Source organism: Rhinolophus sinicus, linkage group LG06, assembly GCF_036562045.2.
Source record: "Rhinolophus sinicus isolate RSC01 linkage group LG06, ASM3656204v1, whole genome shotgun sequence".
NCBI classification, from domain to species: domain Eukaryota; kingdom Metazoa; phylum Chordata; class Mammalia; order Chiroptera; family Rhinolophidae; genus Rhinolophus; species Rhinolophus sinicus.
Window position 1 is genome coordinate 163,700,638 of NC_133756.1, and position 25,976 is coordinate 163,726,613.

The 25,976-nt window shown below is 52.3% G+C and overlaps 1 protein-coding gene across 15 annotated transcripts in view; it reads right to left on the minus strand.

The window, feature by feature from the left end:
- Positions 1–13,020: 13,020 nt before the first annotated feature.
- The window catches only part of SHANK2 (SH3 and multiple ankyrin repeat domains 2), a 457,209-nt gene continuing 444,253 nt past the window's right edge, over positions 13,021–25,976 (minus strand). For 14 of the 15 annotated variants that reach the window (XM_074336881.1, XM_074336889.1, XM_074336888.1 and 11 more), the window contains one exon: positions 13,021–18,608. In XM_074336881.1, the coding sequence (XP_074192982.1) occupies positions 18,038–18,608 (571 nt within the window). In that variant the 3' untranslated portion in view covers positions 13,021–18,037. Of the gene's footprint in view, positions 18,609–21,276; positions 21,299–25,976 lie in introns of all 15 variants that reach the window. The other variant, XM_074336892.1, reaches the window with a different exon arrangement.

The following is a 25,976-nucleotide window of genomic DNA, read 5'->3' on the forward strand; positions in this document are numbered from 1 at the left end:
GAGTACATCGTACATTTATAATGACATCGTACATTTATAATGACATCGTACATTTATAATGACATCGTACATTTATAATGACATGCGTGTATGGTTGTGTAGTGTTTCTGATGTCACTGGGCCTCAGGATGTAGCTGGGTGGCAGAGTAGGGGGTGACGTGTAGCCCAGATGTCGGCTAGGATACGCTCGCTCAGTGGCATAACCAAGATGGCTGCTGTGGGAGACCCTACAAATGGCCATCTATGTCACCTAACAAGTGGCAGCTAAGCTGGGGCTCAGTGGCCCCAGTGGAGTGGGGCCGGCCGTCTGGCATCTGACCATCATCACATTCACTGCTCCTCTCCTGCGAGCATCGCTGCAGCCTCAGGCTGACGCACACGGCGGGGGGCTCAACCTCCTGCACCAGACAGAAGGCAAGTCCCAGAATTCCAGGGAAATGGGCTGAAGCAAAGAAGGGAATGTATTGGCTCATGAACTGGAAAGCCAGAGGTAGACTGCGGTGTCAGGTAGGGCTGGATCCAGGCTCTCTCTGGTGTCCTCAGGCCTTGGTGTCTCTCTCTCTCTCATAGGTCTGCTTTGCTCTGTGCTGCTGTATTCTAAGACAGGGACAAGCAGTTTCTAGTGGCCCGGCTCATGTCCTCACGGCACGGCAGCCCCATTGGCAAGAGTACCTCTCAGCCCAACGGTCCCAGCACACACCTCAGAATGTGGCCTTATTGATTTGACTTTGGTCGTGTGCCCATTCCCAAATGAATCTCTAGCAGGGGATGGAATACACTGACTGACCAGGCCTGGTGTGTAGGCCAGCCATAAAAGGGGGGCCTGAGTGTGGAGGTGGAGGGGCTCCTGCCAAGAAAAGCAAGGTGGCCTTAGCAGGAGGGGGGACGTGTGATGGGGAGGCAGAGACCGGAGGTCCTCTCCATTGTGTTGGGACAGTCGTGTTTGGTTATATTTTCATGTTTTCATAAGGCCCGGGAGTTGCTTTGCGTGTGGCCAGCTGTGACAGTCCAGACTTTCCTTCACATTCTGAGGGATATAAATGGTCGGAGCTTGGCTGAGACCCCCCACCAGTATCAACTCCAGCCTCATTCCCACCAATGGAAAGTGGGTTTAAAAAAAACAAACATAAATAGTAATGTGGGCCCCCCCCCCCCCCCCAGCTTTCAGTAAATGAAGTGAGGCTTTTCTCCCTGTGAGAGCACACACGGGGGAAGGTAATGACCCTTGGAACAGAAAGGGTTAAGTTCCAAAACTAGTTTCATTTGATGACATTTGCAGAGAAAGGCAGTTTCCTGCTGATGGCACAGCGGGAACTTCCCGCTGATTCTGAGGCTCAGAGGCATCTCACTGAGCTTTGGATTTGCCTTTCCCTGGTGGTTAGTGACTCCACTGAGCGCCTGACATTGTCATCTGTGTGTCCTCTTCTGTGACATGTCCATGTCTCTTGCCCACGTCTAGTTGGATCATTTTTTTTACTGTTGAGTGTTGAGATTTCCTGATATGCTGTAGACAGTAGTCCTTCGTCGCATCCTTGGTTTGTAAATATTCTCTCCCGGTCTGTAGCTTGTGTTTTCATCTTGACCGGAGCTACTAGAGAGCAAATGTTTTAAATTGTGGTCAAGTCCAATTGACCAGTTGTTCCTTTTTTCAGATTGCGATTTTGGTGTCAAGTTTAAGAACTCTGGCTAGCCCTAGATCCTAAAGACTTTACTCCTCTATTTTTTGTTTAGATTTTATAGTTTTGCGTTTTACATTTAAGCCTGTCATCCATTTTGAGTTAATTTTTGCATAAGGGGTCAGACTGAGGTCAAAATTCATTTTTAGTCTATTGATGTCCACTTGCTCCGGCACCATTGGTTGGAAAGGCAGTCATGCCTCTGTGGAACTGTGTTTGCACCTTCATCAAAAGTCAGTCTGTCTCTGGGTTCTCTCCTCTGTGCCAGTCGTCTATGTGTCTGTCTTTCCACCAATACCACAGTCTTGATTACTGTGGCTGTGTAAGTGTTGAAATTGGGTAGACTGACTTCTCCCACTCTTTTCTTCTTTTTCAAAATTGTTTTAGCTATTACAGTTCCCTTGCTTTCCCTTATACGTTTTAGAATAATCTTGTTTGTATCTGCAGAAAATCTTGCTGGGATTTCAATGAGAAACGCGTTAAACCTGTATATCAATTTGAGGACAGTTGACATTTTCACTATGTAGAGACTTCCATACATAAACATGGTATTTCTCTCCATTTATTTAGATGTTCTTTCATTTATTTCATCTGCATGTTGTAGTTTTCAGGGTCCCAGTCTTTGTGTGTTTTGTTAGGTCTACATCTAAGTAGTTCACATATTTTAGCCATTGTGACCCGCATTGTCATTTTCAGTGTACACATATTCATTACTAGCCTGCAGAAGTGCAGCTGATTGTTGTGCATTTAGCTTGTGTCCTGAAACCTTGCTGAGCTCCCTGTAAGTTTTCGAAAGCTTTTTCTGGGTAGGTTTCTTGGTATTTTCTACATAGACAATCGGATCCTCTTCAAAACGGGACAGTTCTATTTCTTCCATCTGATCTGTGTGCCTTTTCTCTCCTTTTCTTGCTGTACCGCATGGGCCACGACCTCTGCCAGACACCAGGCTGCGTAAGAGCAGACACCCTTGTTCCCGTCTTAGGAGGAAAGCGTTCCGTCTTTCACCATTAAGTAGAGTGTTACCTGTAGGTTTTGTGTAGATGCTCTTTATTAAACGGGAGGTCAACCCTCCTGTAGCCTCTTACAGACTGTCACCCTCCCCCTATATATTAGTATCGACTTAAAGATTTCCTCTACTCCCACCTCCATCGTTAAACTGTGATGTTGTCACAGCCCACCTAAAGATGGCTTCCAGTGGTCCTTGCCTCCTCACAGGGAGCACCCTGTGAGCTCCCTCCCACACGGAATAGGGCCAACCTCCACAACCACACGATAACTGTGAAAAGAGCCGTGGCACTTCCAAACGTCGGTCCTGAGAGACACTGCAGTTTCTGTCTTGCTCTCTTAGATCATTTGCTCTGAGAGAAGCCAGCAGCCTGTCGTAAGGAAGCTCCAACAGCCCTATGGAGAGGTCAGGGTGGCACGAGTGGGGCCTCCTGCCAACAGCCTGTGGATGTGTCACCCTGGAAACGAACCCTCCATCCCCAGCAAATACCAGCCAACACCCCTATTGAAATTTCACGAGAGACTGAACCAGACCGCTCAGCTGAGCTGCTCCAAATTCCTGACCCCAGAAACAGCGTGAGATAATCAATGTTTATTGCTACTTTAGGCCACTGAGTTTGGGGGAATTTTTAAGGCAGCAAAATGTAACCATTGGAGACAATTTAATTTCTTATTTGAATCCAGCAAAGCACAGGCATGGGCTCTCTCTTAGAAAATGTTGCTATGCTGTCCGGCGTGCCCCTGCAAACATTTATCAAAATGTACAAAATACCCTTTAACGTAGACAATCCTTAAATACTTGCAAGGATCGAGCCTGGATGTGTGATCGAGGACAGAACCTGAATGTCCATCCCTGGGTCTGTTAGATACAGTGACTCCATCGGCGCAAAGGAACGGGCAGCTTACAGAGAACACGCGCCCCTGGGAGCAGCCGCGATCGGCCGCGTGGGAGCCAGCAGTGTGGGAGACGCACATACACGCCCTACCACTCAGCGGTCCCAGGCCCCCCTGGGGCCCTCACACAAGTGGCATTCACAGCGCACTGCTTTTTTTTCCCCCAAGAAACTTTTAATCTTCAAATTATTTTAGATTCATAGGAAAGTTGTGAGTTTAATACAGAGAATTCTTGTATACCTCTAACCGGTTTCCCCTAAGAGTAACCGGACTTACCCAGAGTCCACTTATTAAAACTGAGAAATTAACATTGGCACCACACTGTACCTAAATGACAGGCTATTTGGATTTCATAAAATTTCCCACGAACGCCCTTTTTCTGTCTCAGGATCCAATCTGGAATCCCTCGTTACATTTAGAAAAGGGTTTTTTCTAAAAAAAAAACAAAACAAAAAAACCTGGTTGTACTGAAATCTAATTTGCCCGCCATATAATTCACCTGTTAAGAGTGTACAATTCAGTGGCTCTTAGTGCAGAGTTATGCAAACATCCCCACTACCTAATTCCAGAACATTCCCATCACCCCAGAAAGCAACCCCATACCTGTTAGCAGTCACACGCTGTCCTCCCCTCCCCCAGCCTCGGCAGCCACTCACTAACCTACTTTCCGTGTCTATGGATTAGTCTCTTCTGGAAATTTCATATAAATGGAATCCTCCACTATGTGGTAATTTATGACTGGCTCCTTTCACTTAGCCAGTCATAAGGGAATGCTTATGCTTTTCAACACTGTTTTTCAACACATTGTTTTTAGAGCAAAAGAAAAACAAAACTGGAAATAATCTAAAGATCAATCAACAGCTGAATGGATAAATACGTTTGATATATTCATAGAATGAAATACGATTCAACCGTGAACACGAATGATTTAGAGCCACATCTGTCACCTTCGATGACTCTTGAAGGTGATACTGAGCCGAACAAGCCAGCTGCAGAACACGGACGCCAGTATTATCGTACCATCCACGATGACGGCAGCCAACGCTGAACTGAGTGGGGACTGAGTGCTGGGCGCTGTTCTCTTCACGAGGATTGTTAATTTGTCGTGCATTATATAAGGTTTTAAAATGGCGCAATACAACTACATACTGTGCACGGGCACACAGCAGCAGTGAATGTATAAAAACATGCACAGAAATGATAAACACCAAGTTCAGGGCCGCGGCAACCTCTGGAGTCAGGAGGGGTGGGAGGGATTTCAGTGCACCTGTGACGTTGGATGTCTTAAGCTGGGTGGTGGCCATGGGTGTTCCTTCTTCCCTGGACTTGAGGTGTGCCCGGTTGATTTCATAACAACTTTTAAAAGAGCTAGTCTAATACTGAACACTGGGTAGTGTGAGCTGTATTTGGGTTTTTAAATGATTCCTACGCATATGCTTGTAGATGTCTGCACAGGCCAGGAAAGAGCCACAAGGAATCTGAAACAGGCATGAGCTTTAGGAGAGGCCCGGGGTCTGGGGAGCCCCGGGGGGCAGGGGAGGGCAGGAGACACACTTTCCTGGTAATTTCTGAATTCTGTACTACATGTATTTTCACCTCTTGATTAAAAACATAGTCCAACCTGTATTTGTGCCTTCCCTTTTGTGCTGCCAAGCAATTTCCCACGCAGGCCCCCGTTTATCCCCACAAAGGTCTTGGGGCACAGCAGCCGCCAGCTCATATTTCAGATGAGAACACAGAGGAGCCCAGTCGTTGCTGGGTTCGTTGACTGGTTGCTGGTGCGGGCGGAACTGGGCGGCTGCGTCCCAGATGTGTTTGTCCCCCTGGACAGTGAGGCTCGGCAGGTGGGTCACCCAGGGCAAAGCCTCCGGCTCCTGGGCACAGGGAGGAAGTGGCCTCAGGCAACAGTGCCCTCCCTCTTGGCATTCAGCATGGCCACAGGAGCTGCCCTCAGAGGTGTCCACACATACAGCATGGTGACCTGCAGGACCACGGCCTCTAGGAGAGTGGGGCATGTACGCAGTGCCACATGGGACACGGTGGCACTTTAGCTGTCCCCAAATGCTCTACAGCTGGAGGGTTGGGGGTTGCTTAAGAGGAGGGGCTCTCAGACTTCAGCAGGAGTGGGGGTCACCTGGAAGGCTTGTTGACCCAGAACTTGTATCTCTAACGAGGTCCCAGATGACCCTGATGCTGCTGGTCTCTGGGAACCACTGCCTTAGAGCGTCCCCTTCTATAAACTGTGGACTGATGGAGCTAGGGGACCATCCTGACCGGTGATTCCAGACAGCAGATACACAAACTGCCCCTGCGGTGGAAGCCACCTGTGCTCCGGCTGCCTTCTGGAGAGTGGTGGCCTTAGCATGGTTGTCTGTCACCCACCCCTCGCCCGCCCTGGTCGACTGTGGATAATGGTTGCATGAGGCAGTTTCTCAAACTTCCCTCAAGACCCAGCTGGGAGTGTGTTAGCTACACAGATTGGATTCCCAGGCTTCCTTCTGTTAAAATGCAGATCTGGCTTGAAGATTCCGGCCAGACAAAGCCAGTTCAGCCGTGTAAGCAAAACCTAATCTAGCTTATTTCATGAAAGGAAGCGAAACGTGGCTTATTTATCGTGAGTGCCTCTGATAACCTTCAATGAAGCCAAAGCGTCTTCCCGAAATGGTGTAAGGTAACCATTTGAGCCAGTCCCCTGGCATCTGGACACCCCCACTGGAAGAACCAAGCATTCTCTTTCTAAGCCGTCCTGTAACAACATGCATGACCCTGAGCTGTGTAGCCCTCTCAGGTTGGCAGTCTCCATGTTCCAGAACAGTTTGTTTCTCCTTCACAAAGTTCTCAGATGAATAAAGCTCGCTGTGTTTTGCTACTTCCTGCTGAACCTGGATGCCCTGGAGGAAGCCTGGTCATCTGCCTGCTCACAGACAGTCCCGCTGACCTCAGCGGGGTGAGAGGCAGCCTGCAGACCTGAGTCACCAGCGGCACCGGGGCTGGTTGGACATGCAGTCTTTGAACCCTCACCTGTCCCCAGGGGCCTGGGCCTTACGTGGAAATGTGAGATAGAGCTCAGCTCCTTCCAGCTTCAGACCTGTCCCCCAGGGAGGTGCAGCCTACAGAAATGGGAGCCCGCAAAAGTCTCCAGGGGGACCTCACGTGCTGCTACTGGGAATGTAAAATGGCACAGCCATCACGGAATCAGTCTGGTGCTTCCTCCACAAGTTCAACAGAGAGCTACCATGTGACCCAGCAATTCCTCTCACAGGGTATATGCCCAAAAGAACAAGACTGGGACTCAAATAAATACCTGTCTGCCCACGTGCATAGCAGCACTACTCACAATCACCAGAAGGTGGCGACAACCCCATGTCCATCGAGTGACAAATGGCTAAACAAAGTGTGATCTAGCCATATCATAGAATATTATTCAGCCATCAGAGGGTTGCAGCTACAACATGGAGGACACTTGAAAACATTCTGCCAAGTGAAAGAAACCAGACCCAAAAGGCCACCTATTGGAGGACTCTGTATGAAATGCCCAGAATAGGCCAATCCGTACAGACAGAAAGTAGGTTAGCGGTGGCCTGGGGCGGGGCACAGTGGGGAAATGGGAGTGAGTGCTAATGGGGACGGGGTTTCTGTTTGGGGTGATGGTTGTACAACATTGGGAGTAAATTTAATGCCACTGGATTGTGCACTTGAAAATGCTCAGGGAGGACACTACCCAGACACTTGTGACTGCATCTGTCACTTACCCACCCATTCTCCACTTACCTTCTGCCTTTTAACACAGCCCCAGTTTTGTTCCTGGCAGCACTGCCAGGCTAACGGCGCCTCGTCCCAGTCTGCCTCGTTTCTAGGGATGGCTATAGGCACCATTATGGTTGATGATACGTTGGTAGACGTTTCTGGGAAAGTGTTGGCTTCCTTGTTAAAGGGGGACAGACACGGCTGACATGGTCTTCCCCTCTTCTTCCTGCCTTGGAAGAGAATGTGGTGTGTGGAGTGGCAGCAGCCTTTTGTTGCCCTGAGGCTGATGAGTTTGAGGGCAGGGCTGGAGAATCTCAGATTTGACAATATTGAGCTGTCAGACCACAGCCAGGGACCCCCCACGTAGTGTCCTGTCTTCCATCCACTTCTCCACCATATACTTATTTGAGAACATTCTGTTCTAGGTGCTGGGGCAGCAAACAAGACAGACACAATTCCTGCACTGCTGGAGCTTACATTTTGGTATCACATGAAAGGAATAAAGCACCATTTGTTTAAGCTGCTCTTAAGTGGGGTTTGTGTTATTTGCAGCCAAAGGCAGTATCCAACTACAATTTAAATCGGTCTGCGCTCAGGGAGAAGAGTGATATTCCCAGCAGCATTAAGCTGTCCCGGCCGTATAGCCAACAAGCCCCTGAGCTGGGATGTGGCACGAGTGGCCTGAGACTGGACCCCAGACTCTATTTCTCACAGTCTTACTGATATGCTCCCGACCCGTCTGCACAGGAGCTGCCCGTGTCTGTCTGTCCCCAGGGCTGAGGCGTGTGCCAGCCGCACGGTGGCGACCTGAGACCACGCCCTCAGCGAGCTGGACGCAAGGCAAGGCTGTAATAGGGAAGTCGGAAATTACCCTTAATGCCCAACGAAGAGGCCCGTCAAGAAATGCCGCTCAGTGGGGTGTCACACCACCATGACCGTGAAGAGCTGGGGGCACCGCCACGAAGACCGGGCATGAAGGGAAGCAGAGCTGGAGACGGAGCAAATGCGTTACGATTCCACTCACCGTAAGAGAAGGTGGGTGTTAAAAGAGGAAAGCGTTCTGTAGGCCGAGATGCTGAAACAGGTCGCTGGCAGGACCGCGGGTCACTCTCCGTTGCTCAGTGTGCACTTAACGCGCGTGGGAGGCGACAAAACGCCGCAGAACAACTACTAGGACGATGAGCCTCCAGCGTGTGCCCCCCAGTGGGAAAGCGAAATCGCTTCGCTGCGGGGCCGCACGACAGAGGCGAGAGACCTCGGGCCCACGGAGCCCCCCACCCCCGTGGGACGACTGAGGAACGGGCGTGGCAGCAGGTTGGAGGCGGACACGGCCTTGTGGAGCCTGCTTCCCACGGTCCACACGGCCGGGTCCCAGCTGAGACCATGGCTTCTGCAAGGAAAGGGACCCAGGGCGGAGTTCCCACCGTTTCCTCGATGGCCAGCTTCCTGGGAACACCCGTGGCCCAGTGAAACCCGCGACACCCACCCGTGAGCCACAGATGCAGGTGGGCGGGGCCTAGTCCATGGACCGCCTCCTGGCCCCAGGGATTGGCCCAAATCTGCCCTGTCTGCTCCATCCGGGCCAGTCATGGGTTTGCACCCCTATCCCGGTCAGGATTGGGCCACGTGGGTCACGTGACGACCAGGCTTCTTGGCCATTCACGATTGGTCTATGCGGGGCACGTGACCAGCGGGCCCAGCATTCCCTGCGTGCTCGAGCGCTAAGTGGGAGCGCGCGGTGGAGGTGAGCGCAGGCTGTGGGTTCCACCTGGTGCTGGGTCGTTGGCACGGCCACGCCGACTGTGCCTTTGGGCGTTGACCGAGTCCGAAATGGCGCAGGGGCCTAGTCCTGGCGTTGGCAGTGCCCAGGGCCAGCAGGGGTGCGGGCCGCGGCCAAGATGGCGCCGGAGGCTGCGAGCGCGAGGCCCCGCCACGCCCAGCAGGTCCCTGGGTCACGTGCGCCCTGGTTCCCGGCCTTGTGCCTTCAGGGCCCTGGCAAACGCGCCGGGCGGCGGGTGACAAGGCGGGGAGGGCCTCGCCCTCGCGAGCGCACCTCTGTCGTCCGTACAGCTGCTCGCAGCGGCCCGAGGGCCCTGTTGCAGCAGCTGGGAATTGAGGTAAGTTACCCCGAACGCCAGTCCTGGGAGCGTCGCTGCCGTCCCAGCCCAGCCTCGTGGAGGCCCCCACGTGCCCCAGCGCCCGCCTCCCTGCAACCCCCTGAGCCCCCACGGTTCTGTGGCAGCGGGCGGCCGGGCGGGCGAGGGAGAGGCCAGGAGAGGCCAGGAGAGGCCGAGCCCAGGCCCTGCCCCGGACACGGCTTGCTCAGGCCACTGGCCGCTGGAGAGGAACTTGGGAAGCGTTTCCTTCCCACCTGGGAACCGCCGGCTCCCTGGGGAGCTGCCACCCCTCCCCCCGGGAATGGCTCCAGGTCCTGCTCCAGCAGCACCTCCTGGGGCAGAACCTGTGAGGTGTGCAGCTCTGCATAGCAGGTGCCTGGTTTCATGGGGGAGGGAGCAGTGGCCACAGACAGTTAGAGCCGCAGAGGAATGGATGGCACAAGGGGAGGATTCCCAGCAACTTTCCAGGCCAGGGCACAAGGAGGTCAGTACAGGGGCAGGCTGTGCCCAGGAGGGGTCCCTGGAGGCTCTAGGGACATCTCTGTCCCTCGAGGACCAGGTGGAAGCTGCAGGAGCTGCAGTGGGGCTGAGGCTAAAGGGTGGCCATGGCGCCCGTGGATGAAGGAGGGGCTGCTCTGCAGGCCGTGTGTGCGGGGGCAGCAGAGTGTGACGTAGGCAGAGCTCTTGTCCTCGGGGGGCTTATCTTCCAGAGGTGTGTGTGTGGGTCATCAGTAAGCACATTCATAAGCCAACATGAGGTAGTGATAAGTGACACACACACACACACACACACACACACACACACGGGAGATGTGAGCATCTGATTGGGGTGAGCTCGGCTCTAAATCCAGTGGTCCAGGAAGCCATGCAGACACAAGGGAAGAACATTCCAGATACCAGGAGAAGGGAGAGGAGGCCCCCAGGTGGGAGTGTGGCTGGAGCAAGGTGAGCAAGGACGAAAAGCTTGGAGGGGTGAGTGGGTGTCAAAGTGCTCAGGACGAGGTGGACCCCAACTGGGATCGGCAGGGCTGTTTCTGGGTCGCTGCTGCAACGACAGCACGGCCTGCGCTTCATGTACACCCAGTGTCTCTTTATGGTCTCCTTCCCTCCTCCCAGAAAGAGCCACCACACTCCACCTAGTCCTCTTGGCTGCTACCAGGAAAGGCTGGTTCCCAGTGCCTGTGGGCGAGTGGCGCTGGCCGTCCTGGCACGCCTGCGGCTGCTAAAGGCTTCCGGCCATGCGGTTGCCAGGCCTGTTCCCAGGCCCCTTTATCGGGGCCTTTGTGATCACATTGACTGACTTGCTTGGACTTGCAGCTTGCCCAGATGGCAGGCTCCAAGGGCGACGCGGGAGGCTGCCGCTCTCCCTGCCTTTGGCTTTATGGAAAGTCTCAAAGCTGTGGGGCTGTTAGAATCAGTTTCAAACTCATCCTGCAGCCACGTGACTCCTTACCTCATCTCTCACTCGTGTGGCCTTTCTCCTCGGCCACTGACAGTGATAGTGAGGGAAGAGGAAGGGGCCCCCCAATTCTAGCGCAGAAGGCAGTTAGGGTGTAGGAGGAAACCCACTGCTGTTGGGCTCAGGAGCTGGCACCCAGGAATCCTGCTGCAGCGGCCACGGCTCTGGCTGAGAGACCACAGGGGGTGCGTTGGGAGGACTGTGGGTAGCTCCGCGCCTGGGAGGCCTGGGGAGGATGTGCCCGTGGCAGCCGTGCTCCCGCAGTGTGGACTGTCTGCAGCTGCCCGTGGGCCGCGGGAGACGGCAGCTTGTTTCTCTGAGCTTGTTTCCTCATCAGTAAAGGGGATGATCACCTGTGTGATACTTACCTTGTGGGATTCTTGGGACATTTAAAGCAGGTGCCACGTGTCACACATCTCAAAGCCGTGGGGCCTTTTACAAGTATCAAGTCTGCTCTGACACCCTGGGGTCCCTAGGTCCTGGCTCGCTCTGGTCGGGGGAAGTATGGCGACCGGCCTGCCTCCGTTTTTCACCACCTGAGGTGGTTCTGCTGGGAGGAGCTGCTGCCTTGCCTGGCCTCCTAGGCCCTGGCCTGGAGGGGACAAATGACTGGAGGGGAGCAGAGAGGGATGTGTCCTTGTCACCTGGTAGATCCTGACACCAGCAGCATTTGCGGGGCGTCTGCTGGGGCTTTTCTTTCTGACAGATGGACTTGGCCACGGACGTTCTACAGTAAATCCTGGTTCTACACTCGCTGTGGACCTTGGCAAGACTTGGTTTCCTCATCTGTAAAATGGGGGCTATTCGTTTCTACTTCACGGGACTGTGCAACACTAGTGGGTGCAGCGCTCTGAGTGGCGCCTGGCGGAAGAGCACCCCATAGATTTACTGTTATTTCCAGCCTGTACTACTAGCGCCTGGGACCACACACAGAAATGAGACCTGCCTGGATCTTTGGGGGCTGTGTTCTCCTGCTGCTCTGGATTCTGGGGTTCATAGAACACATTGAAGTCACTTGGTGAGGAAGACGAGGAGTGGGCGGTGGCAGGAGGGCTCGGCACGTCAGAGCACCAGCGCAGGCAAGGGATCAGCCGGCCCCACTGTCACACTAACCTGGCTGCACTGGCGACCCGCCAGCCAGCTCCCTGCTCTGCATCCCACACAGGCCCAGGGCTTGGCCGCCCGTCTGTCTTACCTCATGGCCACGGTCAGTAGTCTGGCTCACCTGTGACTCCTGGACACGTATGTATTCCCAGCAGAGGCAGAAGCATTGGAATGGGGGCCCTCAAGAAACCCCAGGCTCTCCCAAAACACCGCGTTTGATTCTCAGATTATTAGCAGTACTTGTTGCCTGAAATGAACACATCGGATATGCACTTGGCTTTGGCTTGGCAAACGGGGCCCTGGCGATTGTCTGTGTGGCCAGCAGGCGCAGGGTGTAGCTCCTGCTTCCCGAGATGTGTGGTTAGCAGAGGAGCCCAAAGACGTGCCGATGGAATAGCACGTGGCGTCTGCCCCCTGGGTAGGTCAGTGGCCTGCTGGTGGAGGGGTCCCAAGATGGGGCAGCCACTGCTCTGAGCTGGCGGAGCCGTCCCAGACCTGCACTACCGCTGTGAGAGGTCTAGTCCCACAGGCAGAGCGGCAGTTCCTGACACACTGACTGCACTCCAGACGCATGTACGATGCCACAGGCTGCTCAGGGAGACTGACATTTAACTTCCAGTGAATGGAGCATGACCGCGTGGAGATGAGAGTTAGACTGGTGTTCTTCTTACATCGTTTTCTTTCTTAAAAGGAAAACACACTGTATTGCCACTCCTTTAACTTACGAAAAATGGAAATCGTTCTGGGATGAGTGGCCTCAATCACTAAAAATAAATACTTGATTTTTAACAAAATGTGAAAATGATCAGTACTGCTGACTTGAGTCAGCATTACCAGCAAGGACCACCAGGGGGCGAGACAACACAAGGCGAGGCCGGTCTGAAAGCCCAGGAGGCTGGGACGGAACGCCCTTTGGCTTTTCGGTGGAAATCTCAAACACGTTTTGTATCTGAACTAAATGAAAATACTGAAAATGATAGAGAGCATTTGTAACGGAAAAGTAACTGATAACACAATCTTATTTCAATTTTCTTTTTATTTTTTAACTTAAATGACTGTTTATTCCACAGTCCTGTGATGAGAAAGGCTCCAGGACCACGTCTAGGTCTTCTCAACATTTCATTTCTCGAGTCGTTTTTGACTTTACGTTGTGCATTGATATGGGCTTCTCAGTTCAGAAAACAAGGCACTATAACTATTTTATCAGCTACATCAATACATTGAAGATATATTTATCCTTTCATTAAATATACAGCATTTGAATACAATATGGTTTTATGCAGATCAGGTTCAAAACACCCAAGGCACACACTTTATTTTTTTCTGTTTTTTTTTGTTTCTGTATTTATTTGAAGGCTCATATTAAAGTTCCAGAATTGCTATAGACAAAGAGTTCCAGAGTAGAAGCAGTGGACAGTGATTGTTGTAATTTTAAACATAAAACGGTAAAGACTGTGAAACGTAGAAACATTTACAGGAACAATAAACAAAATCACTGATACAGCGTGGATTAAAAAACCGAAGTGATCAGAGCTGCTGAAGTCTGAGAAACAAGGTTGGAAATTACCCGCTTCCCCGCAAAGCACGTGCAGGCCGTCCTGTGTCCACGCAGTGGCTGTGCTCACCCAGCCACTGTGGGATTTCCACCCGCCTGGGTGTGTACGTGGATGTCTACAAATACGGAATGACATTCCAGTTCCCCGGTTATCAAAATGCCTCAAAGTACAAGTAAAAGAAAAAAGTCTCCAACAATATTTGTATCTTAACAAGACAAACTGATGCATTTATCTAGGAAAAGAGCTCTAGAGGGAAATCATTGGGAGGTGAAGCTGGCGGGGGTGTTAAGATGTGGGAGAAACCACTGGATGGTGGGGGAGGCACCTGAGGGGAACTACAAAAGGTGTGAGGATTGGAATTTTTCATGAACATTGAAACATAGTGGCTGCTGTTTAAATGGAGAATGTACCCAATAGAAGAGATTGTTGGCAACTAATGACAAGTTTTCACTGAAGAGGCCAAAGAAGGGGTTCAATTTGAAGTTTAAAATACGCCTTCCTGCAGCGGGAGGGGAGCCCATGTCTTCCCGACTCAGCTCTTTTCCAAAAGACACGCGTTCTCTTGCCCCTAGCCTCAGTGCGCACTTGCTTATCAAGACACCGTTAGCTTTACCTCGGCCAGGCAGGCTGCCCGGTTCTGCACCCTCATGGCCTGACAGCAAGAAGACAAGTTGTGGGTGTGTGGGAGACCTGTACTCCCCGGAGAAAGAGCCAACTTGGCTCACCCTCCATGACTCCCCTGCCTCCATCCCCAAACCAAAGGCAAACCAAGCTTCAGCTACCCTCTGACAGCAGTATTCACAGACAGCCACGTTCTGCGCTAAGCCGCCTGTTTCCACCCCACACATTGGGAATCCGTGAAGGAAAATGGAACCAATGCAAATCAGCTCAATGAAAGGGGAATTTTTACTCTTTGCGGAAAGATCACCTGGTCAATTTGACAGAGGTAAAGAGGCTATGATGTTCAAATAACCTACATTAGATTGCAAGTTTGGCAACTTTTTGTTTGTTTAATTCAGTTATCACTGTTTGCAATCAGAACCACAACCTTAGTGCAATAGTATATTTATTTTTTTTTTACAGTAATTTTGGTTGCCATACAAGAGATTTAAGGATTGGGAGAAAGTGCAAATTACAGGAGCTTGTTTTCTGTCTTTAATAAAGTCAAAAAATAAAAGCACAAAAGTAACAGAAACATAGATAATGCGAACACATTACAAAAACTATAGTGTGAAACATTAGTTTCTAAAAAACAAAAAAAAAAATTTGCTAATGGGAAAAAATCAGTTATTTGTGGCCCACACAAAAAAAGTCATTGCCAGATCAACTGGGTAATGCTTGCTTGCTCAATAACTCAGGAAAAAAAAAATCACCATTTTATTAACTAAAGTACCACAAATAATTCACTTTGTGACATGTAAAGTTCGGCAAATCAACAGTCACATTGAGTCATTTTTATATTATGTGTTACCTTAAAATGCACAGACACCCTGGAGAAGGTATCTTGGCCGGTATACATAATTTACATCTCGAGAGATTTTGGTTTGTATACACAATATTACAGAAAGTAGGAATGAAATGCAATTTATTTAAATTACAGTATATAACAAAAGTTGATCTGAAAACCTGGAGTAGTATTAACATGGTCTTTATGTGAGCAGTTTAACATTTGTTCCACCATTAAAGAGGGTTTGTGGACTAGGGCCTTGTCCTAACGTGTCCCGAGGAGGAGAACAGTGAGTGGGTGGCGGTTCAGATGGGGAACTATTGCTTTGTGTAATGAAATCCACAGGTGGAGCGGACTGGCCCATTTTGGCCATGTGTATTTTGTTGGTCAGTGCAGGGTCTGATGGGTTCTGTTCCGGTGCTGTAAGACAATGTGCAAATCAACGACCTCATCAGCCCTGTGGTCTTTCAGCCTGCTGGAGCCTGGTCGGCCGCAGGTGACTTGACGTATGAGGAAGGGGAGTTAGCCAGCTCGCACCGACTGGCTACCTACGCTCAGGAAACCTAAAGCCACCATTGCAATCGGTTACGATCTCCCAGTGGTTTCCTTGACTCCCATTCTACTTAGCCGTTCGCCTGACACTGAGCATAGAGGTAACGCCAACGGGAGGGAAAGGAGAAGAGCGCCACCATGGTGCAGTGGTGAACTGACGAGCTTTTGCCTGTTACCAAATGGAAGACGAATAATGGCCAAACCACCATTGTGACGTGTTCCGAGCTACCGGGCAGCCTCGGTGGGCCACCGACTGCATCTTGGCTTGACGTTTCTTTAGAGTAATATTCATCTCGTGATGCAAAAATTGAAAGGACATGGAAGTACCGCGCCTTAATATTCAATTGATTTCAGGCTGGATTGGATCAAAGACAAAGATTGATGTGTAAAAGGTTTTGGGACAGAGAGAAAGGTCCGAAACTCAGTTTTCAATTCAGGGGCATGTGGCTGGGAAATTTGTGTGTGTGTGTGTGTGTTGTGTGTATGTTTTGGAGAAACTGCTGCATTGTGAGTTGTAACCACTTTTGAGGAAATAACTGTCCTTCAGTGATGAAGATCTAGCAAAGATATAAAATATAACACAGCTCTGCTGGTTCAGGTTCAGGTGTGTCCAAATAAGGTTGATTTAAAAAGGTCATACTTTTAGAATTATTCCACAGAAATAGTATTATTAAATCACAAAAGTTGTTTTTCTTTAACTTTCTAGCACTGAAGTGGCACAAAGGCTGCCTAGTAGACCAGCCACTGTTTTTTTCTCCTTAAAATATTGTGCTTATAAACTATCTGTACAACTATTTAAACTTGCAGGAAAGAGAGATTTTAAATTGCTAAATTTTACGTGTTCATTCTAGAGCTGTTCCAGACCTAATCAGACACTTTGATTGTGAGCATAAAGAAAAAAAGGGAAAAAAAATCATGTTTTTATAATTAGAGATGGGCTAGGCTAGTTCTGAAATCATAATAAAAGCCAAAAATCTGACATTCTAGTTTCTTCCAAATGTGACAGAATGTGCTGGAAGCGTGACTGGATGTTTTGCGGCCCATGTGCAATTGGTGACCTCCCTGGGAAATTAGAGGTATTGGTACAGGAGACAGGGCACTCCAGGGAAAAGAATGGGGCAGGGCTCCAGAAAGCCTGGCTAGAGAGGCCCGACTAGCTGTACAGGAGACCTCCCTGCTTTGTCTCCATTTATCTGCTCTGCGGCCCACCTTTTCTTCTCAAGTTCGGGTCCTGCCATACCCGCTGGGTTCTCCAAAAACCTGCTGTACTAGTAAGACAAGCTGGGGAGTTCCTGGACGCTAGAGGGAAAGGGGAAGACCCCTGAAGTACCACCTTCCCTGGCCTCGGAGCAAAAGGGCTGCTCAGAGAGGCTGAGGTGCTGACTTACCCTTGGCCGGACTTGGAACGGAGGTCACTGTGCCCACCCAGCTCCCGGCAGAGAGAGCAGCCGGCTGGCAGTGGCACAGACCGCCACGCCAACCTGGTGTCTCGTCCTTCGTGTCGGAACGGGAGCTCGCCTGCTCTGATCTGCGCAGCATTGAACACACTTTCGATTTTAAACCGATTCGGACTGGTGGGGAGCCCCGTCCTCAGTCCTGGAAGGACACTCCTGGCAGACAGCTGCTCTCGTCCTCGAGGAGACTTAGGACCCAGGCAGCTGCATGCTGGTTGGTTCCCATGGCCAGGTCTCCTCTCCTGCTTGGAATCGTGACTTTGTGCTTTGACTAACTCCACGTGACATCTGTTTGGCCACTTTGGAATTATGCTAAGAGATTTGCAGAAATAAAGAAAGAAAGCTAAGCAAAGCTGGCACGATCCCATTCAAACTCCCACCACTGCCAAGACCCTCGTGGCCAAGAACCGTGGACGCACATCGCAGGAAGGGGCGGCCCAACAGTTCCTACAGGGAAACAGTTCCTCTACAATTCAGGCCCGGAAAGGGCACCGGACAAACACGTGGGGGTGTCCCACTGCACAGCAAAGGACAGGGAAGAAAGAGCGTGAGCGCTGAGCGCCATCCGAGGGGCCCCAGCCTGAGGCGGGCCCGTGCGGGGCCTGGGGAGCCGCAGCTGCCCCGAGAGCGGAGGAGGGAGGTCTCAGGAGGTATCTGGAGTACATGGTGTCTGCCTGCAAGAGCCAGGGCCCCGAGCTCATGGACGGGAGTCTCCGGGGCCTGCCAAAGTGAGGTCACCTGCATGCTGGGAGGCAAGCTGTGAATTTCTTCCCAAGTTAGAAAAGCTCCCCCCCTTGTCCCGGTGGACAGAACAGCCCAAGAAACCCGCCCCCAGAGAGAGAGTAGGCGAGTTTCAGGGCCTTCGTTCAGCCACGTCATGGGCACACCCAGCATTTCTTTGGGTCCCAGGAGACACCCGTGGAATGGGGGTGGAGCTCCCAGACCTTGCTTGGCCTTCCAAACATTTCAGTGTAAGCCCATCTCTACTTATAACAAGAAGTCTGTGAAGGTCAAGAGCAGCCACCCTTATCTGTCCAGCAGCTGTTTCAAAGCCCTTTCTATGTTCATTCTGTGTCCGACTCGAGTCACCCCGAGATCTATTAGGTCTTCCTTCTGCAGGTTTGGTAAATGACTGCCATCGATCTCATTGTCCATGAAGGTCTCCTTATGTTCACCCAAGTTTAGACTTTCCAGCCAATCCGCCACATCTGGTTTAGTCCACAGGTGGACAGGTTTAGTTGTAAAAGGCTTATTTGAGATTGGCTGTTGCAGTATCGAGGGAGATGGTGACCTGCTACGTCCCGCTGGGTTCAAGCCAAACAGGTCCCCGGAAGGGGGCTGGCTCGGAAGGCTGAAGACATCGGAGAGAGAGGGGGCAGGAGATGCGACGGCAGCACACAGGGGCCCAGGCAGAATCTCTTTGCTCATCTCTGTTGGCGAGACCACAGGGCTTGGGGCACGTCTTGTTCCTGAGGTCCTACTGTCATAGTCAGGGGGCCGGCTCTGCAGGGTGATGGGCTGGGAGGTCCCAGGGCGAACGGTGAAGGTAACCGTCGTGCTCCGTGTACCTGAGACAGTGCTCAGGACCTCTGGGCTTCTGAAACAGCAACAAGAGAGAAAACTGTCACAAGCCAGGTGACAGAGCAGGTCAGCAGGAGGCAGACACCCAAAGCACACAAGAGCGAGCGTCGAGTGACAGCTGCGCTGGCAGTGAGCATGTGATGTGCCATGCCAGGACTGGGACAGGGAGACGGGCAGGAGGCAGGCGGAGTGTGAGGAGACACCAAATCACACGGCAGCCCACCCACCCGACCCCAGGCTGGGGCGCTGGACGGGTCGGCCTGTGCAGGCAGAGCACGAGGGGCAGTGAGTGTGGCCGGAGAGGTGCTTAAGGGCTCACTTGAAGACGGGGCCAGAAGGGAGTCCTGCACCTGGTGGCGTGTCTGGTGACATCAGCAATATGTTGGAGGAAAGGACACCTCTGGCCTCCGAGTCAGCACATAGGAGGAGAGCTGGCCCTCTTAACTGCCTGTCAGGCCTCAGCTTTGCGGCTGAAAAAGACCGTCCAGGGCGGGGTGCCGCGAGGGCTGGCCCTGTTTCAGGAAGTGGGAGCCCCACAGCTACTTGGGGCACTCAGGGTTTGAAGAAACCCACACCACCAGAGAACAAGGAGGGATTCGCCCAAGTTCAGCCTGTACTGACCCAGCGTAAAAGCAGGGCCGGCTCCTCAGTGACGCTGTCCAGCGTCGGCTGGGCCATTGCAGTCCAGAATGAGCTGGGTCACACAGCTTTCTGGAGCCCCACCGAAGATCGTGTGAGGGGCTCGGGATGCATAATCCTTACCGAAAACCTGAAAGCAATCCCACTCTGCCAGTGGTGGCCACGGGAGTCCTTGTGTCCCTCCTGCTCTTGGGGCTGGAGGGGGGACATACTCAGCTCTAGGTTCAACCCCTCCTGGCCGCAGTGAGATGGCTGGATGGCTCTGAGGCAGGAGGTCGCCTCAGTGCCAGACAAATCTCTGGTCTTCGTACTCAGCTGCGCGGAGATGGCCTTTTTATATCCAGCACCCTCACAGCTTTTGGCCAGGGCCCACGGCAGGCTTTCCAGCCACACTGAGAGGACGACACCCGCTCCTTTGGGCCCTGGCATGTGCTCGTCTCTGCTGTCCCCAGACTGAAGGCATGGCCATCCTACAACCTGACAAAGCCACAGCCACTGGGGAGGGGCAAGAGTAGGGGTGTGTCTGGCCTTTGGGGCTCACCCACATGAATGTGGACAGATCTGCCCCCTTCTGGAAGGATCCATCCTACCAGGGGTCCTTCCTCCGAATCTGGACTTGAGGGCTGTGTTGGAATCCTGCATCCGCCAACTAGCAGTGTGGCACGTTTTAGCCTGTGGGTCGCCATGTCTCTATGTCCAAGATGGGCTCCCCCTGCCCCCAGTGGAGAGACCGCGGGGTGGCTGTGTCAGCTGCAGAGTCTGAGGGACAAGGTCAGGAGAGGAGTGAGCTGGAGACGGCCCCGTCTGCCTGCTCCTGGTCTGTCCTGTCTTTTGTGGCTGTTAGTTTTCTCTGCCACTGATAAGCAATGGGGTGAAACCACCAATTGGTTACCTGGGTGCCCCTAAGCCTTGTGACACACCCCCACTTGACGGTAGACATTGTCCCTTCATGTATGGAACATGCCACGTGAGGAAGCAGCAGATCTGCAGAGGGACCTGTGCAGGATTCACGCTTTGATCGTGTCATAAGGAGCAGCAGTGCAACATGGCCAGGTGGCTGCACACTGGGCCGGGGACACCCATCCACCCACAGAGCGTCCATATACAGTTTTCTGGGGGTCTGAGGGGCCAGGGTGGCATTTGTTACAAGAGAGCCCCGTCCAGAATGGGGGTGGGGTATTGGCTCGTGGTCGTCTTGGTTACACCACCAGGTAAAGGTCCAGAGGCAGCCCCAGGTGAGACTGAGGAACGATTCCACTGCTGCTGGGCTCAGTTATTGAGAATCAGAACGCGCCCGGCTGGGCTCCGGCTCCGGGGCTGCTCAGGCAGGGGCTGCTCCTCTAGTATCAGGTGCGAGAGAGGTGGGCTGTGGACACAGCCAGGGCAAGAAGCCTGCGCACTGGTGCCCAGGAAGGACCAGAAGACCCACCCCAGGGCCGACTGGGGAGAAGCTAAAACGTAGGGTCTGCAGTGCAGTGTCCTCCAAAGCCCCGTCTGCCGCACAGCTGTGCGCAACATCTGTTTCGGGGAAGGCTCATTTGTTCCCCTTTGGTAGTTAAGCTGAGATAGTTGAAGTAAAATCCTAAGTGTAAAGCCACTCCACTTAGAGGTGTCCTGAGTTGTTAATGAGGGCTGAGGCCCTTTGGGGACAGAGGCCTTCTGTACAGTGGTTACACAGCCTGCGAGAGCACGTCTGCCCAGCCGAGTCCTGCCTCGCACTCACAGTCCCATGTGCTTTCTCTAACGGTGACCTTGCATGCTGACTGTGCCGGTGACCCTGGGGAGCCCTCCAGGGGGACAGCGGCTGTTTTAAACTGGGCAGCACTTAACAGTGGGCTCCTTTGAGCCCCAGACCGGTGACAGCGCCACCCTCCTTTGGAAAAACCCCAACCATTCCTGGGGAGCTGGGACGGTTCAAAGGCAGGCTCTGCAGGGCTGTGTTTGTTGTCAGAAGCCGAGAGAAGGCTCTCCAAACACATCAGTGGGCAGCGGGAAGGAGAGACAGCACACTAGAGGTCAAGAGCACTCCTGCAGGCGGCACTTACGTCTGTTCAGCACGACCCTCTTCTGTTAACACCCATCATGGGAGCAAATGAAAAGGACAAAATGGAATGGCTTGAGACAACACTGAAAAATTAATTTAAAAAGACGCATATTTCGATGGATGGAATACGAGCGGTGGTACATACGGACACCGGCTGAGAAGCTATCCATGCTGGTCCCCTCCCGGCCAAGGAGGGAGGGACAGCGGGCAGTCCCCAAACTGCCCACATAGAAAACCAATACGGGCATCCCTTTCCTATTTAGAACGGGAATGTCAAGACCATGCCCTTTCCGGTCGGGGATACTGTGAATATAGTGAAGAAAAGTATCCAGGAAAAAGTTGTTAGGAAAAAACAGCATCATGGGAGTGATGATGGCCGCTGCTCAAAGCCCTCTGACCACCAGCTGGTACCCTGGCCCTGGCGGAGCCGCCTTTACCTTCTGCAGCTTTGGAAGGGTGAGCCAGCGTTCCTGCTGGGGAGGGCCTCCACCTGTGCTTACTCTGCTTCGAGTCTACACCACCAGACAGAGCCCAGCAGCTGCTAATGGGGGCCGTCCGAACTGGCCCGAGCTTGGGGCCTGTCCACATTCCCGCTGGATGTCGCTGTGCAAAAGCCGCAGTTTGCGAAGCAGAAGGAGGCCTGCCCTGGGCCGGCCTGTCCTGCCCTCCTCCTCGGTCGCTTGATTTACTCCGGGTTAATCACACTCATATTCTTCACGGGTCCTCCTGGCTGCCGAGATCATTACGTTGCTAGGCAACCACTGGGTTCCTGGGTGGAACACTCGGAATCTGCTGTCCTGATTTAGAACAGACGCATACACACTCGCGCACGCACACACACACCCTCTCTTGGATGATCACTCTCTCCTGCCTTTTAAATCCAATCCATGTGGCAGCACGGAATTAGAACAAAAATCAGCTATTGACACTCAGAGACGCATTATTCACCAGTCAGCACAAGTTAACGGGTGGCGTAATTTTCAAGTGGTCTTGCCATCATGTTTACAAACTCAGTTTGGCTCTTGAAGGATGACTGGGTTTGGGCCAGAGGCTGCTCTGTCTGTTTATTCTGTCCCTCATGAGCTGGGGCCCGGGATCCGAACCCCGACAGCACGAGTCTCCTCAGCCCGCGCAGTCGCACCTCTGCATTTTAGTAACTAGTCTCTGTGATGAACTGCTGTCTTGCACATAAAATGGCACTTATGTCCAAACTGCCCTCTTAAGTTATTCTGTCTTTACAGCATCTCCATAGGTGGGGTGTTAAGAGACAGAAGGGGGAGGGGCACTGTCGTCAACAAGCCGCCCAAGGCCCGTGCAGGCACTTGTTCTATGCTGGCGTCTACCCACTGAGCCCTCACAGTTGCCTCCGGGCTGTGAGCCCATGCGGGACACTGCTCTGTCTGCAGCCCCCAGGGCCTGGCCCACACGCTGTTCATCAGGAACCATTGAATGGGTGGAGGGTGGATATTACTAAGCTCATTTCCCGGCCTGACCGACGTTACCGCCAGACCTGGGAGTGCGGGGGCACACGGATCCTCCCGCGGGAATGTTCACATCTGAGCAGATCCAGAAGCTGCCCAGTTTTCGGGGAGAAGTGTTCACCCCGGAATCGCTTTTGCTGAATGGTCCTACGGTCCAGACTGGGAAGTGAGAATATGAGAATCGGACCTGAAATCGGCTGTTTGATGAGCAATGATAAAACGCTGAGGCCGGACTAGAATAACCCCTTCGAGTACCAGTCCACGAGGAAACACACTGAAAGTGAATTCCACGATCCCTCTAATTATCTACATTCACTGACATTACCGTAACATTTCCATCGGGGCCTGAAATGATAAAGCCACTGTTAGGCTTGAGGTCGCAGAATGCCACTTGTACTATGTGAAGTCTGCTCTGGGCCCCGCTGGACAGAGGTGGTCTTTAACAACTCCCAACGATTCACATCACAATCAAGAGGCCTTCAGGTTTATACTGTGGAGACGGGGGAAGAGCTGGAGGTACCAGCAAGGTGGGGGGGGGCCTCGGGAGGGCAGCCAGAGGCCGGAGAGTGACTTTCCTGAGAACTGGCTGTGCTCACACCCCCAGGCAGCCCGGACCCCTCAGGGGCCTCTGGGACATGGGGGTCCATGGGATGACGCTCCCCCCAGCCCATCTGTGCCTCCGAGAGGTGCAGGCGAGTCACCGGTGGACTCAATTCACCTGTGGACTCAGAGGTGACCTAGAGGGGCTCCTGGGGGACCCAACCATGCCCTCTGGATGGAAGCCAAAGGACGATACCACATGCTTACAGTGTCTCTGCTCTGTGCCCCCAGACAGAGTGAACGTGATGGTGCCTTTCCACCCCCACACACGTGTGACAAGGAACAGTTTTATCGTGCTGTGAAAATGATGCCTAGTGTCCTGGGTCGTGGCCCCATTGCTTTGTGCCAAATGGGTGAGTCAGGCACGCCGCCATGTTTTGGTGGGTTCCTGGCTTGTCCACGGAGCGCAGGCCCTGGTCTTGTGCCTGGCCCCGCGGCAGCCAGCCTCCCGTCCGGCCACAGTCTCTTCAGCACGGAAGCACTTTCTGGCCTCTGGGCTTTGCGCTCGATGTGCTCCAGGTCTGGTTTTCTGCATTGCTGGGTTCTTGTGTTTCAGGTCTGTTCAGATGTCACTTCCTTGAGTGTCTTCTTCCTGGCACATGGTCAGCCTGACTTGTCCTTGTTCCTCTGCAGCTCTCGGCACGCTTCGTGTTTGTCTCGTTTGTCATTTGTTGTCCATTTCCTCCCTCAAGAAGGCAGCGCCCCACGGGAGGACAGACCTTGCATATATTCTTGTTCAGCAATTAATCCTGGGGATGGCAGGGGCCTGGCACATACGAGGCTGACAGTTAAGTTCACAAACTTGCCACCGTGCGCTTACTTGGGCAGCACTGTACAAACAGCTCGGTGAGGTTTCATAACCTTGGTATATCAGTGCCTCACAGCTGTGTTCGTGTCGACATGTGGCGCTGTCTTGCTGAGTGGCATTCATTATTGTTGTTGCGTGTTTTTGTGTCCCATCGCGAGAATGTCTGAGCTTGAATTAGAGCAACGAACAGACATTAAGTTTCTTGTTAAAGTTGGCAAGAGTGGAAATGAAATCAGGGACTTGTTAGTCCAAGTTTATGGGGATAATGCCATGAAGAAAACGGCTGTGTACAAATGGATTAAACATTTGTCTGAGGGGAGAGAACGTGTCACTGATGAAGAGAAGTCAGGGCGGCCAGTAACGTGCAGAATTGATGAAAACATTGCAAAAATTCATCAAATAGTGTGTCAAAATTGTTGGCTGACTGTGAGAAGCACAGCAGAGCAAGTAAACATCGATAGAAAAACAGGAAAATCTTAGCATGAGAAAGGTATGTGCAAAAATGGTCCCGAAGGAGCTCACCGATGAACAAAAACAAAGGAGAGAGAAGTTTGCCACGACCTTTTGGAGAGGCAAGATGATGTTTTGGGCCGTGTTATCACCAACGGTAAAACATGGGTGTACCAATACGACCCTGAAACAAAGCATCAAAGTGCACAATGGAAGTCAGCCAATTCTCCATGACCAAAAATGTTCCGTCAGTCCAAGAGTCAATGTTGCTAACCTTTTTTGATGTCAGAGGGATTCTTCATTACGAATTTGTACCAACTGGACACACAGTTAACCAAGTTTACTATTTGGAAGTGCTGAGAAGGCTGTGTGAAAAAGTTAGACCACCTGAACTTTTCGTCAACAATTCATGGCTCTTGCATCAAGACAATGCACCAGCTCACACGGCACTGTCTGTGAGGGAGTTTTTAGCCAGTAAACAAATAACTGTATTGGAACACCCTCCCTACTCACCTGATCTGGCCCCCAATGACTTCTTTCTTTCCCCCAATGACCTGAAGATAAAGGACATATTGAAAGGAAGACATTTTGATGACATTCAGGACGTCAAGGGTAACACAACGACAGCTCTGATGGCCATTCTAGAAAAAGTTCAAAATTGCTTTGAAGGGTGGACTAGGTGCTGGCGTTGGTGCACAGCTTCCCAAGGGGAGTCCTTCGAAGGTGACCGTAGTGATATTGAGCAATGAGGTGAGTAGCACTTTTTCCTACGATGAGTTCGTGAAGTTAATTGTCAGACCAGTAACTCCCTGCTGAGTAAAATGTGCCTAACAGCTGGGCACCCCTCCTGTCGTCCACCCCAGGTTGGGCACTGGGCCCCTGAAGAACTGACCTATGAACTCAGGCCACGGGCTGGGCTGGTTCCAGGCCCAAGGACCGAGTGTCTCGTTGGCTCCCCAGCACTGCACCTTTGAGGAAGACATCGAGTGCTCTAACACGAGAATGCCGCCGGTCACTGACACCTCCGATGCTGTGAAAACCACAGGTGTTGCAGGTTCCTGACCAAAGGGCTTTGAAAGGAAATCTTGTAATCGCCGATCACGCCTGTGCACACGTTGAGTGTGCTGTCGCCGACACCGACAGTCGTTGTCCTGGCTCCAAGCTTCAAAGGGCCAGGGCCTGCAGAGTGCCCGGTCCTGGGCTGGAGCCTCCAGCCAGTGGCACGGATGTGGTGGGGAACCCTATGGGTTCGCTTTGGGGTTCCACCAAATGGGAGAACCAGCCAGCTCATCACAGAGACTTGCGCTCCCCTCAGACCATAGCTTCCTTCACGTGGCTCTAGTCTGACGCTCTCTTCAAAGC